The 18,651-nt window shown below is 41.9% G+C and overlaps 1 protein-coding gene and 1 long non-coding RNA gene across 8 annotated transcripts in view; one reads left to right on the plus strand and one right to left on the minus strand.

Moving 5' to 3' along the window:
* Positions 1 to 18,651, minus strand: part of agtpbp1 (ATP/GTP binding carboxypeptidase 1) — a 340,116-nt gene that overhangs the window by 286,133 nt on the left and 35,332 nt on the right. For 5 of the 7 annotated variants that reach the window (XM_043713111.1, XM_043713092.1, XM_043713101.1 and 2 more), the window contains exon 2: positions 141 to 235. The exons of the other annotated variants lie outside the window; for them this stretch is intronic. In XM_043713111.1, the coding sequence (XP_043569046.1) occupies positions 141 to 235 (95 nt within the window). The remainder of the gene's footprint in view (positions 1 to 140; positions 236 to 18,651) is intronic. 7 annotated transcript variants of the gene reach the window in all.
* Positions 159 to 12,064, plus strand: LOC122561412. The gene is made up of 3 exons (XR_006315001.1): positions 159 to 237; positions 8,148 to 8,152; positions 12,048 to 12,064. It is a non-coding gene; the product is annotated as an uncharacterized LOC122561412 (long non-coding RNA).

The following is an 18,651-nucleotide window of genomic DNA, read 5'->3' on the forward strand; positions in this document are numbered from 1 at the left end:
AGAAACAGGATTTCTGAGTAAATGAACACATGGCTGAAAAACCAGTGCAGGAGGAAGTTCTGGAGAATTGAGACTAGTTCTCCGGCAAATGAGATCTGTACAAAGAGGATGAGCTACACTTTAGCAGGATTCAAACTAACCTTGCAGAGAGGTTTGGTGGTGATGTTCAGAAGATAGAATTATTAGAGGGTAATCAGAATGGAAGAAACTAAGCTCATTATGGGAAATAGAAAACCTGTAAGAGAAAGAGGAAAGCAGCAGAAACAAGGTCCGGAATCAACCAAGAATAAAATTACATATGTAATGTTAAAAAGGCAGAATTAAAAACAGTCAAAATGCAAAGAGCACTTCCAACTTGATAGATGAATTGATGGTGCTTGTACAAGTAAAAGGATATGGTTTAATGGTTGTAGGTGAACAAGACTGGTAACGGTCTGCATCGGACAGGACTGGAACTGATGTCCTAGGGGGTGCTTTTGCTAACATTGTTGGGAGAGTTTAAACTAATGTGGCAGATGGGTGGGAACCAAATGAGGAGGTTAGTGGACAGTAAGGAGGTGGTAAATAAAGCCTGTAAGGAACTAGATAATGTTAAGACGGACCCGCGGGGTCCCGTCTTTGTGTGTTCTTTCGGAAGGAGAGACTCACACTGGCAACTATGGTTAGACGCAGACAGCCGTTTATTCACAGAATCTTAACTGGTACAACGAATCTACAAGCATGCATTCGTAGGAGAAGGCGTTCTCCCTTCTCGTTCAAACTTGACACAATTATACTTCGCGCTGCCTGGAGTCCCCGGTCAGTTCGCCTTCCCCATTGGTCCATTCATCTGCACGCGCTGGGGATCCGTCCTCCTATTGGCCGCATCGAAGTGCCTGTCCAGCTCCTGCTGTGCTTGACAATGGCTCAGCCATCCCCGGGAGCGGTTCCGATCCCGTATTCAATAGTTCATTGTTTCAAGGAATTACTATGCGTCTGACAGGCTAGCCATTTTCAATAGTTTCAGTTTAACTAAATTGACAATTACACTTATCAACTTTAGACTTAAATAGAGCCATTCACACTTAACAGTTACAGGTTCCGATAGAGCAATTCACACTTGTTTAACAGTTACAGATTCCGATCGGTTTCTTTATTAATCCCGAGTTTCGATGGGGCAATTGATACTGGCTGGTATTTACAGGCTCCAAGATTTAATTAACATTATGCATATCCCTTACAAGCTCCAGCCAGGTAGTCATGCAGTCGCCAGCAGCAGCTCGTTTGGCTGTTATTAACCATTTCAGGGCTGGAACTAGAAGTGTCTGTTGCAGAACTAGTGTCACCCTCCCTAGCCCTACATTAAACACCCCAGTGAAATCTCCCCAACAATAAGGAAGTCAGTGTGACTAAGGGAAAGAGTAGGCAGGGAGCAGCTGATGAATGCAAAGAGACAGGTGATCTGAGGTGCATTTGTTTTAGTGCAAGAAGTGTAGTAGGTCAGGCAGAAAAACTTAGGGCTTGGATTAGTACCAAGGCGTATGATGTTACTGCGATTACTGAGTCTTGGTTGAGGGAAGGGCACGATTGGCAACTAGATATCTCAGGATAAAGGTGCTTCCGGCAGATTGAGAGAGGTAAATGAAGTGGAGGAGTTGCATTACTGGTCAGATAAGATATCGCAGCTATGTTGAAGGAGGGCACTATGGTGGAGCAGTGAGGCAATATGGGCAGAGCTGAGAAATAGGAAGGGTGTGGTTACAATGTGCAGAACATGTCCTTATGCATAAGTCACTGAAAATTGGCATGCAAGCACAACAAACAAAGTGAAAGGTAAAAAGTATGTTAATCTTTATCGCAAGAGGATTTGAATGCAAGAGCAAAACTTCCTCAGGTTGAACTAAACACTGGTCAGACTGCACGTAGAATATGTGCACAGTTAAGGAAGGATATACTTGCAGCAGAGGGAGTATAGTGAAGATTCATCAGACCGATCCTGGCTCTAGGAAGAGGGATTGAAAAAACTGGGCCTATATTCAGTTTAGAAAGTTTAAACACAATATCAAGATACATACAAAATTCTGAATAGGATAGACAGATAGACAATTGGCTGTGGGATCTAAAACAGGGAAAAAAATATCAGAATAAAAGACAAGTTATTTAGGACTGTTATGAAAAGGGACTTCTTGAGTTAGAGGGTGGTGACCCTTTGGAATTTTCTACCTGAGGCAGTGGAAGCTCAATCACGAAGGAAATTCAAGATATAATCATTTAGTTCTTGCAATACAGAAGAACCTCGATTGTCTGGCATTCAATTATCCGAATATCAGATTTACAAGCAAGATTGCAAGGTCCTGATGCTTGGTTAAACTATTCATCCGGCATTCGATTATCCGTAATTCAATTAATCGAACAATACACTCCCCGCCTGTGTCCTTCGGATAATCTGTAAAGACATCCAAGAGTATATGGATAATGTGGGACTACTGTGTGATCTAGAATAATGGAGCAGGCAGGAGGGGGGTAAGAAGCCTTTTCCTGCTTGTATACCTGTTTTAAAAAATTCTCAAGGTCAGGTTCGTAGGAGAGTAGTCTGACACAGAACAGATTTGTGGAAAATCTGTTTGCTGGTTGGAGTCATATCTGGCACTAAAGATGGTTATGATTGCTGGAGGTTAGTTATTTCAGTGTCAGGATATCTCTGTAGGAGTTAGCAGGGTAGTGTCCTTTGCTTAATCATCTTCAGCTGCTTCCAACTGTGATAAGGTTGAAAATAGGGATGGTCACTGATGACCCCGGAGCAGACTCACCGAACTGGAGACTTTTCCAGCTGATATACTCTTTTCCAGATATAAACATTCATGTGAACAGCAGAGCAAGGCTAAAAAACACATTCCATTCTGGTTACATACAGATAAGAAGATTCACACGGGGAGGTGTGTAATAAGATTCACACGGGACTAAGCAACACCTCCATTCCGGTTAGATTCACACATGTATTGGGACATAATTTTAACCCTTTCACCACATTCCACTGCTTGGCCCAATACATGTGTTACATTATGATTCACACATGTGTTGGGACATAATTTTACACCACAATACCTCCACTTTTATAACTGTTCATAACCCATGGTGTGTTGCATCCTTGGTGCCAGGATCAAGGATGTCTCAGAGAGGGTGCAGAATGTTCTCAAAGGAAAGAGGAACCAGCAGGATGAATGAGTGGCTGAGGAGCTGGTGCATGAGAGAAGGGTTCACATTTTTAGATCATTGGAAGCTCTTCTGGGGTAGAGGTGATCTGTCCAAGAAGGGCGCATTGCACCCGAATTGGAAGGGGACTAATATACTGGCAGGGAGATTTGCTAGAGTTGCTCGGGAGGATTTAAACTAGTAAGGTGTGGGGGTGGTGGGACCCAGGGTGATAGTGCAAAAAGAGATCAATCTGAGACTGGTACAGTTGAGAAAAGAAGTGAGTCAAACAGTCAGGGCAGACAGGGACAAGCAGAGAACAAGGTAGGACTGATAAATTCATCTGCTTTTACTTCAATGCAAGATGCCTAACAGGGAAGGCAGATGAACTCAGGGCATGGTTAGGAATATGGGACTTGGATATCATAGCAATTACAGAACAAAGAACAAAGAAAATTACAGCAGAGGAACAGTCCCTTTGGCCATCCAAGCCTGCGCTGATCCAGATCCTCTATCTAAACCTATTTTGCAAGGATCTGTATGCCTCTGTTCACTGCCTATTCTTGTATCTGTTCAGATACATCTGAAATGATGCTATCGTGCCTGCCTCTATCAACTCCACTGGCAATGCGTTCCAGGCACCCACCACCCTCTGCGTAAAGAGCTTTCCATGCATAGTTTCCTTTTCCCACTCACTTTGAACTCATGACCCCTAGTCTCCCACTCTGGAAAAAAAGCTTCTTCCTATCCACCCTATCTATACCTCTCATGATTTCGTAGACCTCAATCAGGTCCCCCCTCAACCTCCATTTTTCTAACAAAAAATAACTCTAATCTACTCAACCACTCTTCATAGCTGGTGCCCTCCATACCAGGCAACATCCTGGTGAACATCCTCTGCACCCTCTCCAAAGCATCCACATCCTTCTGGTAATGTGGCCACCATAACTAAATGCAGTATTCCAAATGTGGCCGAATTAAAGTCTTATACAACTGTAACATGACCTGTCAACTCTTGTACTTAATACTCCGTCCAATGAAGGAAAGCGTGCCGTATGCCTTCTTGATCACTCTATTGACCTGCATTGCTACTTTCGGAGTACAATGGACCTGAATACCCAGATCTCTCTGATCAATTTTCCCCAGGATTTTCCATTTACTGTAGTTTGCTCTTGAATTGGATCTTCTAAAATGCAAAGATATCTGTTAAAGCCCCAGCTATTTCCTCTCTCGCTTCTCTCAGTAACCTGGGACAGATCCCATCTGGACCTTGGGAACCTGTCAACCTTAATGCTTTTTAGAATATCCAACACATCCCCCCTCCTAATTCTGACTTGACCCACAGTAATCAAACATCTAGCCCTAACCTCAACATCTGCAAGTTCCTCTCCTTGGTGAATACCGATGCAAAGTACTCATTAGGAATCTCACCCATTTTCTCTGACTCCACACATAACTTTCTTCCTTTGTCCTGGAGGGGTGCTAACCATTTCTCTAGATACCCTCTTGCACCTTATATATGAATAAAAGGCTTTGGGATTTTCCTTAACCCTATTTACTAAAGGTATTTCATGACCCCTTTTAGCCCCCTTAATTCCTTGTTTCAGTTTGATCCTACTTTCCCTATATTCTTCTAAAGCTTCATCTGTATTCAGTCACCTAGACCTTATGTATGCTTCTTTTTCCTCTTAGCTTGTCTCAAAATTTCATCTGTCATCCATGGTACATAATCTTGCCCTTTCTATCCCTCATTTTCACAGGATAATGTCTGCCCTGCACTCTAATCAACCTTTCTTTAAAAGCTTCCCACATATCAAATGGGGATTTACCCTCAAACAGCTGCCCCCAATTCACATTCCCCAGCTCCTGCCGAATTTTGGTATAGTTGGCCTTCCCCCAGTTTAGCACTCATGCTTTAGGACCACTCTCGTCTTTGCCCACGAGTATTCTAAAACTTAAGGAATTGTGATCACTATTCCTAAAGTAATCCCCTACTGAAACCTCAACCACCTGGCCGGGTTCATTATCCAACACCAGGTCCAGGTCCTTACTGCTCTAGAAAACCCTCCCGGATGTTCTTTACAAATTCAGCTCCATCTAAACCTCTAAAACTAAGCGAATCCCAGTCAATGTTGAGAAAGTTAAAATCTCCCATCACCACCACCTTTTTCTCCGACATCTTTCCATAATCTGTCTACATATTTGTACCTCTATCTCACGCTTGCTGTGTGAGGCCTGTAGTACAGCCCCAACATTGTTACCGCACCCTTCCTATTTCTGAGCTCTACCCATATTGCCTCACTGCTCGAGTTCTCCATAGTGCCCTCCTTCAGCACAGCTGTGATATCTTCTCTGACCAGTAATGCAACTCCTCCACCCCTTTCACCTGCCTCTCTATCCCACCTGAAGCACCGTTATCCTGGGATACTTAGTTGCCAACCATGCCCTTCCCTCAACCAGGTCTTAGTAATAGCAATAACATCATATTCCCAGGTACTAATCCAAGCCCTAAGCTCATCTGCCTTACCTACTACACTTCTTCCGTTAAAACAAATGCACATCAGACCACCAGTCCCTTTGCACTCATCATCTGCTCCCTGCCTACTCTTCCCCTTAGTCATGCTGACTTTATTATGTAGTTTCTGACAGGCTTTAGTTACTACCTTCTTACTGTCTACTAACCTCCTCATTTGGTTCCCATCCCCCTGTCACATCAGTTTAAACCCTCTCCAACAGTGTAGCAAAACCACCCCCGAGGACATTGGTTCCAGTCCAGCCCAGGTGGAGACCGTCCGATTTGTAATAGACCCACCTCCCTCAGAACTAGTCCCAATATCCTAAAAATCTGAACCCCTCCTTCCTGCACCATCTCTCATACCATACATTCATCCTGCCTATTCTTTTATTTCTACCCAGACTAGCACATGGCACTGGTAGCAATCCTAAGATTACTACCTCTTTTAGAAGGATTAAGTACTTTTTTCCCCCTCATAGAATCCTTGTTAAAATACTTAACATACAAAGCTATGAATATCCATTAGCTGATAGAAATCTTCAGTCACTTTCCTGCCCAACACACCATTTAAGCTTTCCTTCTGCTCTCAATGTCAATTACAGCCAAATGCACCTTTTAATAAATTGCTGCATGAATGAGCAGGTATCAGTGTTCTAGATCAGCCTCCACACCAAAATCAATCAAGCTTGGAACTATAGGGGCTCAAACTGGTCAAGCATACAGTAGTATGCACTCCATTAGTCACTGGACTGAGTAGGAATACTTATCAGGTAAGAAAGACTAAACCTTCATTTTAAACAAACCTAATTTAGCCAAATTGAGTTTGCAATTGGCATTAAATTGAATTCTACAGTTTAAAATTCTGCAGTTTCTAGCTTAAGCAGATTTTTTTTGGTCAGGTGTTCCAGTGAAACAGCAGCCTTATAAAGAAAAAACAAAACGAGATTTTCATTAAATGACTCCACTCAACGTCTTAAGCTGGGAGTGGATAGCCAGTTTCTGGTACACAGTGATGCCAATAGCTGAGGTTACCACGAAGGAGTCTCCTTCTCAATCTATCCCTTCATCTCAGGCCTGGTGACTTTCTGGTTAAGCCACCATTAGTTGTCTTTGTCTAATCAGAGTGCAGCCGTATGGTTTTGTAAGACAATGGCAACTTTACCTTAAGCTGTATTGGAAGCGCATAAATTCAACTCGTAAACTCAGTTCAAACTAGGACCGAGTATGTGTGTATGTTCATTCAAAGTTTGTTGTGTGCAAACCTACTATGTACTAAATGTGGATCGTAGTTAGCATTAAACAAAATCTACATTTTAAATTCTGTACTTTCCAGACTTTGAGAGAGTTATATTTTCAAGGGTTCCAGTTTAATTATGAGTTTAGATCAGAATGGTGCTGGAAAAGCACAGCAGGTCAGGCAGCATCCAAGAAGCAGTCTCTATTCCTGATGAAGGGCTTTTGCCTGAAACGCTGATTTTCCTGCTCCTCGAATGCTGCCTGACCTGCCTTTCCAGCACCACTCGGATCTAAACTCTGGTTTCCAGCATCTGCAGTCCTCACTTTTGCCCAGTTTAATTATGAGGCAGGTGAAACTGGATTCCTCATTAAATAATGCACACATGCTCCCAACACAAAAGGTCTAATAGCCAACTTACATAGAACAATACAGCACAGCAAAAGGCCCTTGGGCCCATGATGTCATTGTTAACACTGATGCTATTCTTAACTAATCCCACCTGCCTGTACATGGTCCATATCCTTCTACTCTCTGCCAGCTCATGTATCTAAAGGCCTCTTAAACATTGCTACCATATTTGCTTCTACCACGGACATTGAACATTACAGCACAGTACAGGCCCTATAGCCCTTGATGTTGCACCGACCTGTGGAACCAATCTGAAGCCCATCTATCCTACACTATTCCATTTTGATCCACAAGTTTATCCAATGACCATTTAAATGCCCTTAAAGTTGGGAAGTCTACTATTGGTGCAGGCAGTGTGTTCCATTCCCCTACAACTCTCCGAGTAAAGAAACTACCTCTGACATCTGTCCTATATCTGTCACCCTTCAATTTAAAGTTATGTCCCCTCGTGCTCACCATCACTGTCCGAGGAAAAAGGTTCACCCTATCTGACCTTCTGATTATCTTAAATGTCTCAACCTTCTCTCTAACGAAAACAGCCTCAAGTCTCTCAGCCTTTCATTGTAACGCCTGACCTCCATACTAGGCAACATCCTAGTACAGCTCCTCTGAACTCTTTCCAAAGTTTCCATATCCTTCCTATAATGCGGTGACCAGAACTGTACACAATAATCCCAAGTGTGGCCACACCAGAGTTAGTAGAACTTGAATGCAACCTACGAAGAGTCCTGGAGTGAAGCAAAGGAAGGAAAGAGGTGTTTGGCTGCTCTTGCCTAAAGAAAGCGATTCATGAATATTTATAGTCTTTTACTTAAGTACAAGTAAGACTGTGACTTTATGTTTCTGTCCAGAGGCTTCTTTTTCCCTCTTTCTCCTAAAAATAGCTTTTCAGCATTGTATTGATTCTGATATTGAAAATATTTACAATAAATGGAAAGACCATGGTTACTAGAGTACTTAATTAATTAAATCAAATACGATTGTGATGACAGGACAAGTGATGTGTTGCAGCATACAGGAGATTGGCACAGATCTGGTAGAGACCCTGAACCTGCGTTGCTTCAATCATCTGACTATCTTGTATTTCATTTGGAAGTCAAAGGTGGACCAGGTCCGAAGGGATACCATGTATAAAGCGCTGGACAAAAAGGGAAAGAACATACTCAACACCACCTTTGTGTGTGGCTGCATCAAGCTGTGAGTAGACCCTTGGTACACAAACACCAAGTGTCACTACTTTCTGAGGTTCTTCCTGTACCCAGTGTTACAAAGGATAGGGGTGGCCTCATTAGTGCAGATTGCTCGAATTTGTTGGACCATCCCATATAACATGTCCTTCGTGGAAACATTTGTGGAGAAAAACACCTTTGACTACAAGTCCATCAGGCAGTGGTCAGCATGTAGTGTCCTTGAGACCCTGTGAGAAAAAGAAAGGGTTAATCCTTTTGGGTAGTTCCCTGAGCAGATGGTCTCAGTCATTTGGCAGAGTGCTTCATTACCAGAACTTTCCAAAAAGCACCAAAACATCTCTTGGCTGGTGCTGAGAAGGGCCCTATCTTTGAGATCCGTCATGCATGTCCAGACCAAACAACTGTATCTCTCTCCAAAGGCATTATCCACAAAGAGATGTGTGACAAGCTCACCCAATTTCCCCACCCCACCCCAATACCTGTGCCTTCGCAAAGGAAATCTGGAGAGGATTGCAGTAGTTTTGGTGAGGCCCGTCCCAAGCAGCTCAGTGACGCAGGGGTCTGTGCTCTACGGTCTGTTTCCCGGCTTGCACACCGAGACAAACATCTACTGTGCTTGGATGACCATCAACTCAGTGGATGGCACTCTTTGGTCTGCCTGAAGGTTGCTGGTCTTCCAGTTGAAAGAGTTGACCCTGTCCGAGTGTAGCAGACTTGCACATTACAAGGTCCGGGAATACGTGCTGAGGGCCCAGTGAAGTTTGGGGCAGCTGCGGCCATGGCACAGTGGGGAAAGACCACTATCTAAGGTCTTCCTGCCAAAGTACAACCGGTGTCCATTCAGTAATCAAACCCACCTGATGCCTTAGATACATTTATATAGTTCCCTGTACCGAATAAAATTGAGAAATGCCATTAGATTAGTTACAGCTATCAAGAATCAAACCCCAGTGTTTTCTTCTCTGTGCGCAAAACCTTTGGCTATGAACTGCTTTAATAAGTGTGTTTGTACATAAAGATTCCTCCCTATGAATAAAATATATTTTTCTAAAAAAAAAGTAGATACGAGACACCAAGATGAGTCAAAGCAAACACATCTAAAGTAAGTGTTTAGAGAATGGGCAAATTCTGCTCTGTGTCACATTAGGAAAGGAAAAACAATAGACGAAAGTTCTGCTGAAAGAATTTGAACAGTAAGGAGCTAAATTAAAGAACAGAAACAAGGTGCAGTGGCACAACTACTGGACAAAAAGGAGTTATTTATATGGAAACATGCTGGGAGTAATATCCAGGCAAATAAATAAATCCAGGGGTGGGTGTGAATGAATGAGAAGAAAAGTATGTAGCCTCACAAATCAGCAGGAAATGGCTGCATTGCAGATCACCTAGTTAGACCATGATACTCAGTAGGATGGGAAGGGCTAGCATGCACAAACAGAAAAACAACAGAAATAATGATTAAAAAGGAGCAAATAAAATGGTAGAGGTAAAATTACTGGCTCTACATAAATGCACACAGTATTCTAAAAAAAAATCAATAAACAAAGGGCACAAAGAGGTCAATGGGAATGATCTTATAACCATTTTGGAGAGAGAGTTACAAGAAGATCAAAGCTGGGAACTAAATATTCAGTGGTATGCAACTTTTCGAAAGAACATGCAGGAAGGAAAGAGTGACTGGGAAGATTTGTTAGAGTGAATCATTTTCGATCAGAAGATGCAGAATCCATCTGGATGAAGTTAAGAAATAAGAGGAGAAGACGACACTGGTGGAAGTAGTATGTAGGCTGTCGCACAGTTATACAACACTGTACGCCAATGAATAAATCAGAAAATAATGAGGGCATATAAAAAAGGCAGTACATTAATCAGGATAAAGTCAATCTTTATGAAAATATAGAAGACCAACTGGAATTCATAGACTGTATTCAGGACAGTTTGCTCAAACAATATGTTGTGGATCTAACTAGGGATCAAATAATTTTGGATCTGGTAATGTGTGATCAGGCAGGTTTAGCAAATGATCTCAGACTAAAAGATCCCCTAGAAAACAAGTGCTATAACATGGCAGAATTTAGCATTCAGTTTGAGAGTAAGAAACTTAGAGTGGAAACAACTGACCTAAATTAATTAAATGAATTACATTGGGATGATGGCAGAGCTGGCTGGAGTGGCTTGGGAAAGAAGTTTAATAAAAAAACATGGTTGCTGAAGAGGCAAGAATTTAAGGAAATAATTCAATAGTCACAATAAAGATATATTCCAGTGAGAAAGAAGAATTCTAGGAAAACCACCCAACAAAAGCACACATTGAGGTTTTGGTTAAGAAAAAGAAGGAAGCGTACATTAGATTATAGACAGGATACAGAAGTGCAAAACCTGCGCTTACACTTCCCACCTCACCTCCGTCCAAGGCCCCAGAGGATCCTTGCACATTCAACAGAAATTTACCTGTACTTCCACACACACTATCCACATTGCACCAGATGTGGTCTCTACATCAGGGAGACAGGCCGCCAACTTGCGGATTGTTTCAAAAAACATCTCTGGGATACCTGCACCAACCAACCCCACCACTCCGTGGCTGAACACTTTAACTCCCCCTCCCAAATGCAGGTCATGGGCCTCCTCCATCGCCAAACCCTTACCACCCGATGTCTGGAAGAAGAACGCCTCATGTTCTGCCTTGAAACCCTGCAATTACACGGGATCAATGTGGATTTTACCAGTTTCCTCATTTCCCTCCTCCCCACCTTATTCCAGTCCCAAGCCTCCAACTCAGCACCACCCCCTTGACGGGTCCTACCTGTCCATCCATTCTACTCTCCCCTCCGACTTACCACTTCCACCTGCACCTTCTGATGAAGAGTTTACACCCAAAACATCAATTCTCCTGCTCCTTGGATGCTGCCTGACCAGCTGTAGTTTTCCAGCATGATACTCCTGAGTCAGATATAGACAGGAGAGATCAAATGAATCCTTAGAAGAGTAGAAAGGCAGTAGGAGTATACTTCAGAGGGAAATGAGGAGGGCAAAAAGGGAACAGGAGATATCTTTGGCAAATAGGGTTAAGGAGAATCCAAAGGGATTTTATAAATATATTAAGGACAAAAGGATAAATAAGGAGAGAATTGGGCCCTGCAAAGATTAGGAAGGCAGTCTATGTGAGGAACCGCAGGAGATGGGGATATACTAAATGTGTATTTTGCAACAGTGATTACTGTGAAGATATAGAAGTGGGAATATAGATGGTGACATCTTGAAAAATGCCCATATTACAGAGGTGGTGGTGCTGGGCGTCTTGAAATGCATAAAAGTAGGTAAATCTCCAGGACCTTATCAGGTATACCCCAGAACTCCGTGGGATATGGGGAAGTGATTGCTGAGCCCTTTGCTGAGATATTTGTATCATCGAAAGTCACAGGGGAGGTGCCGGAAAACTGCAAGTTGGCCAAAATGGTGTCATTATTTAAGAAAGGGGGTAAGGAAAAGCCAGGCAACTATAGACTGGTGAGCCTGACATCAGTGGTGAGCAGATTGTTGGAGAGAAACCTGAGGAACAAGGTTTACATGTATTTGCAAAGGCAAGGACTGATTAGGGATAGTCAGCATGGCTTTGTGGGTGGGAACTCATGTCTCATGAACATGATTGAACTTTTTGAAGAGGTGACAAAGAGGATTGATGAGGGCAGAGCTGTGGATGTGATCTATATAGACTTCAGTAAAGCTTTCGACAAGGTTCCTCATGAGAGACTGTTTAGCAAGGTTAGATCTCATGGAATACAGGGAGAACTAGCCATTTGTATATAGAACTGGCTTGAACATAAAAGTCAGAGGGTGGTGGTGGTGGAGGGTTGCTTTTCAGACTGGAAGCCTGTGACCAACGGTGTGCCACAAGGGTTGGTGCTGGGTCGACTACTTTCCATCATTATATAAATGATTTGGACGTGAACACAGGAGGTATAGTTAATTTTTGTTTGCAGATGACACCAAAATTGGAGATGTAGTGAACAATGAAGGTTACCTCAGAGTACAACATGATTTTGATCAGATTGGCCAATGGTTTGAGGAATGGCAAATGGAGTTTAATTTAGATAAATACAAAGTACTGCATTTTGGGAAAGCAAATCAGAGCAGGACTTATACACTTAATGGTAAGGTCCTGGGGAGACCTTGGAGTGCAGGATCATTGTTCCTTGAAAGTGGAGCCGCAGGTAGATAGGCCAGTGAAGAAGGTGTTTTGTATACTTTCCTTTATTGGTCAGAGCATGGAGTATAGAAGTTGGGAGGTCATGTTATGGCTGTACAAGACATTGGTTAGGCTACTTTTGGAGTATTGCATGCAATTTTGGTCTACTTCCTATCGGAAGGATGTTGTGAAACTTGAAAGGGTTCAGAAAAGATTTTCAAGGATGTTGCCAGGGTTGGAGGATCTGAGCTACCGGGAGAAGCTGAACAGGCTGGGACTGTTTTCCCTGGAGTGGAGGCTGTTGGGATGACCTTATAGAGGTTTATAAAATCATGAGGGGCACGGATAAGAGAAATAGACATTCCCCTGGGGTAGGGGAGTCTATTTAGAAGGCACCTGGATGTGTATATGAATCGAAATAGTTTGGAGGGACATGGACGAAATGCTGGCAAATGGGACTAGATAAAGTTAGGATATTTAATCGACATGGATAAGTTGGACCAAAGGGTCTGTTTCCATACTGTACATCTCTATGACTCTATGACTCTAGTCCCGGATAGAACAGAGGTCTTTTGGTCTATGTGGCTCAACAGGTTGTTCAACTTGCTGATTCATAAGTAAATTATTGATTTAGAATATAGATCATTTCTATATCTGATTTGACACAGAATGGAAATCAGAAATTGAAATAGTCAGTGCCAACATCACCAGGAATGTCATATTTCAATCAGACACAGATTGTTGATATTTATGATAGCGCTGTTCTTAAAAACAACCTGAGGAAGAAGGATCTTCAACTCAAAGTAGCCTGACATAGTCTCTTGAAAGAGATTTATATTAATTTTAATCTTCCCAGACCGCAGTTTGAAGGCTTATCGTGGTCCCCTCTTCAGTATTTATTGCAAGAAGAAAATGGAAACATTATTTTATTGTAATGAAACATTTCAGTCAAGCAGTTTGCAAACAAGGAACTAGAATTAATTGCATCTTTTGGGTATGAGGTAATCTCAGTCAGCAGAGGAGGGGACAAGTGGCATCAGGATTGGGAATATTGTTCAAGATTCAAATTCAAATCAATCACTAATTCTCTCCTCTGTCAATGCAAGCAAAGGAACAAACGAGGTTTAGGTTTTACTGTTATGCCTTCCACAGCTAAATAGCCTGCTAAGCACCTTGGGACTTGTGACGTGAAAAGACATGATTGAACTACAAACTGGTGCTCGCTTGATTCACGCATTAAAAAGTGGCCAGCAGTAGACAATCCCAACATTAATGTTTGCTGCAGGTTGCATTCTCTTTCTCTGCTCCCCTGCTCACAACATGCAGATAAGATTGATTCAGGATTCTTTACAACAACTGACATGTGGTAAGGAAACATTGATCCAATTTTAGAAAAAAAATGAAGATTTCATTTCTCTTGGCAAGCTACTGGGTTTAATTTTTCTTATCATGGCAATAAAGTGTTTCCTCTTTCTCCTTGCAGCAAGTGATTTGAGGATAAGATTGCAATAGGACCTTAAATCAGAATAAAGGGAAAATAGAAATCAGGATAAAACCTCTTCACACAATCAACGAAAAGGACATCTCCATTTCAGCTACTCAATCCTCAGGTTATTCTTAAGAAACATACATCTATCAGTATTAACATAAACTAACGTCTTCATCCTAATTTCCTCACAGGGTTTCCCAAATAATTAATATGGATTTCTTTAAAAGTATACAGATACAAAGGGAAAAGGAGACTGTAATTCCATAAATTACTCAAATGCAACAATAAGTTAATAAAGACTTGAAAAGTTTCTAACAAATGGAGACTGTGTTGGTTGATTTTTGGATTACACACAAAGAATTTGAGGCAGTGTTGGATTATGTAAAACAGAAATGGATTTCCAGTCTTCACAATTGTTTAAATGGAGACTCAGCTTGGACATAAAAATGTTCCTCCCTCGTTTAGTTACTGTGACACTACTTAACCTGGCACTACTGTTTGTTGTTATTTCTTTTTAGCACTTCTGCAGTTTGTCTAGTAACATAGTCAAAAGAACTCCACATTCTGTATAAAATAACATGAAAGGCAGACTTTTTTTGGAGGGGGGGGGGTGAGCACATGATGATGGTAGGAGTGATTCTGCAAACACAACATTTTATTTCCTTGTCCTTCTTTTTAAAAAGGAATACAACATGCTCAAAATATTGGCTGAGAAAATATGCTTCAAACTGGAAACAGATCATATTATGTGTGACTGCTACTTCAATTGGAAGATGAACTGGGAGGGCCATAATGTTAAGGACTTGGATGAAGAGGAATTTGTTCAGTGTGTACAAGAAAATTTTCCAATTCAGTTTGTGGATGTGGTTAGAGAAGGTGCAAAACTTGGCCTAGTCTAGGGAAATAAGGCAGGTTAGGTGACTGAGGTGTCAGTGGGAGAGCATTTTGGGGCCAGCGACCACAATTTTATTAGTTTTAAAATAGTAATAGAAAAGAATAGACTGGAACTAAAAGTTAAAGTTCTAAATTGGAGGAAGGCCAATTTTGACAGACTGAGGCAAGAACTTCCAAAAGTTGATTGGGGGCAGACATTCGCAGGTAAAGGGACAGCTGGAAAATGGGAAATCTTCAAAAATGAGGTAACTAGAGTCCAAAGACAGCAGGTTCCCATTAGGGTGAAAGGCTAGCCTGGTAGGGGTAGGAAATGCTGGATGGCTAGACAATGAGAGGTTTTGGTCAAGAAAAAGGAGGAAGCATATGTTAAGTATAGACAGCAGAAAACAAGTGAATCCCTAGAAGGCTGTAAAGACAGTGGGAGTATACTTAAGAGGGAAATCAGGAAGGCAAAAAGGGGACATGAGACAGCTTTGCCAAACAGGGTTAGGGAGAATCCAAAGGGATTCTACAAATACATTAAGGGCAAAAGATTAATTAGGTGAGAATAGGGCCCCTTAAAGATCAGCAAGGCTATCTATACGTGCAACCGCTAGAGATGGGGGATATACTAAACAACTATTTTGCATCAATGTTTACTGTAGAGAAACATATGGAAGATAGAGAACATGGGGAAATAAATAGCAACATCTTGAAAAATGTCCATATTACAGAGATGGTGGTGCTGGATGTCTTAAAATTAATCAAGTTGGATAAATCCCCAGGACCTCATCAGGTGTACCCTTGAACTCTGTTGGAAGCGAGGGAAGTGATTGCTGGGCCTGTTGCTGAGATGCTTGTATCACCAATAGTGAAAGGTAAAGTGCTGGAAGATTAGAGGTTAGTTATCGTGGTGCCATTATTTAAGAAAGGTAGTAGGGAAATCCAGTGAACTATAGACCGGTGAGCCTGACATTGGTGGTGAGCAGGCTGTTAGAGGGAATCCTGAGGGACAGGAATTATATGTATTTGGAAAGACAAGGATTGATTAGGGATGGGCAACATGGCTTTGTGCATGAGAAATCCTCTCTCACTAACTTGATTGAGTTTTTTGAAGAAGAAACAAAGAGGGCAGAGCAGTGGATGTGCTCTATATGGATTTCAGTAACACATTCAACAAGGTTCCTCATGGTACACTGGTTAGCAAGATTAGGTCACATGGAATATAGGGATGACTAGAAGGTCAATGGCAGAGGATGGTAGTGGAGGGTTGCTTTTCAGACTGGAGGCCTGTGACCAACGGTATGCCCCAAGGATCACTGGGTCCACTGCTTTTTCTCATTTATATCAAGGATTTAGATGTGAATATTGGAGGTCTGATTAGTTAGTTTGCAGATGACACCAAAATTGTTGGTGTAGTAGACAGTAGAAAAAAGGTTTCCTCTGAGTACAAAGCAACCTTGATCAGATGGAGTATAATTTAGATAAATGTGAGATGCTACTTTTGGAAAGGCAAATCAGAGCAGCACTTATACAGTTAATAGTAAACTCCTGGGGAGTGTTGCTGAACAAAGAAACCTTGGAGTGCAGGTTCATAGTTTCTTGAAAGTGGAGTTGCAGGCAGACAGGATGGTGAAGAAGGTGATTGGTATGCTTGCCTTCATTGGTCAGTGCGCTGAGCAAAGGAGTTGGGAGGTCATGTTGCGGCTGCACAGGACATTGCGAAAGTGAGTACTGCAGATGTTGGAGATCAAAGTCAAGATTAGAGGGTGCTGGAAAAGCACAGCAGGTAAGGCAGCATTCGACGAGGAGGAAAAAAAAAATTGACCTTTCAGGCAAATTCCTGATGAAGGGCTTTTGCCCGAAATGTCAATTTTCCTCCTCAACAAATGCTGTTTGACCTGCTGTGCTTTTCCAGCACACCATTCTAAATGGGGACATGTACAGGACATTGGTTTGGCCACTTTTGGAATACCATGTGCAATTCTGGTCTCCCTCCTATAGGAAGGATATTGTAAAACTTGAAAAGTTTCAGAAAAAAGATTTTCAAGAGTGTTGCCAGTGTTGGAGAGATTGAGCTATTGGGAGAGGCTGAATAGGCTGGGGCTACACTTCCTGGAGCTTCAGAGGCTGAGGGGTGACCTTATAGAAGTCTACAAAATCATGAGGGGCAAGGATAGGGTGAATTGACAAGGACTTTTCCCTGGGGTGGGGGGAATGCAGAACTGGTGGACATAGGTTTAAGGTAGAGGGGAAAGATTTAAAAAGGGACCTAAGGGGCAACTTTTTCACACAGAGGGTGGAACATTTATAGAATGAGCTGCCACAGAAGATGGTGGAGGCTGGCACAATTAGAATTTTTAAAAGACATCTGGATGTGTACACGAGTAGGATGAGTTTAGAAGGATATGGGCCAAATGCTGGCAAATGGAACTAGATTTATTTAGAATATCTGGTTGGCGTGGATAAGTTGAACTGAAGGGTCTGTTTTCATACTATACACGTCTATGACTCTATGAACGTTTCCAACAGTGATATGGTAGTGGTATTTTAGCGACTGTTAGTTTACAAAAGATGACTTATATTTAATGAAATTCTTGTGCTTAAAGAAAAGTATGCTAACAAACTGAATATATTATCTTGGCTAATAGTCAGAGCAGCACTATTACTTCAAAATATTTTAGCTCGGCCAAAGTATTCTGATTGCACAATAAATGGTCTCACATATCTCAGCTATCTGTAAGAATAATAGGGTGGTTATGGTAGGGGATTTTAACATTCCAAACATCGACCGGGACTGCCATAGTGTTAAAGGTTTAGATGGAGAGGAATTTGTTAAGTGTGTACATGACAATTTTCTGATTCAGTATGTGGATGTACCTACTGGAGACGGTGCAAAACTTGACCTACTCTTGAGAAATAAGGCAGGGCAGGTGACTGAGGTGTCAGTGGGGGAGCACTTTGGGGCCAGCAACCATAATTCTATTAGTTTTAAAATAGTGATGGAAAAGAACAGACCAGATCTAAAAGTTGAAATCCTAAATTGGAGAAAGGCCAATTTTGACGGTATTAGGCAAGAACTTTCATAAGCTGATTGGAGGCAGATGTTCACAGTTAAAGGGACGGCTGGAAAATGGGAAGCCTTCAGAAATGAGATAACAAGAATCCAGAGAAGGTATATTCTTGTCAGGGTGAAAGGAAAGGCTGGTAGATCTTGGGAATGCTGGATGACTAAAGAAATTGAGGGTTTGGTTAAGAAAAGGAAGGAAGCATATAATCAGGTACAGACAGGATAGATCGAGTGAATCCTGAGAAGAGTACACTTAAGAGGGAAATCAGGAGGGCAAAATGGGGACATGAGATAGCGTTGGCAAATAGAATTAAGGAGAATCCAAAGGGTTCTTACAAATATATTAAGGACAAAAGGGTAACTAGGGAGAGAATAGGGCCCTCAAAGATCAGCAAGGTGGTCTTTGTGTGGAGCCACTGAAAATGGGGGAGATACTAAATGAATATTTTGCATCAGTATTTACTGTGGAAAAGGATATGGAAGATATAGACTGTAGGGAAATAGATGGT

This window comes from Chiloscyllium plagiosum, chromosome 2 (genome assembly GCF_004010195.1).
Source record: "Chiloscyllium plagiosum isolate BGI_BamShark_2017 chromosome 2, ASM401019v2, whole genome shotgun sequence".
Lineage (NCBI taxonomy): Eukaryota > Metazoa > Chordata > Chondrichthyes > Orectolobiformes > Hemiscylliidae > Chiloscyllium > Chiloscyllium plagiosum.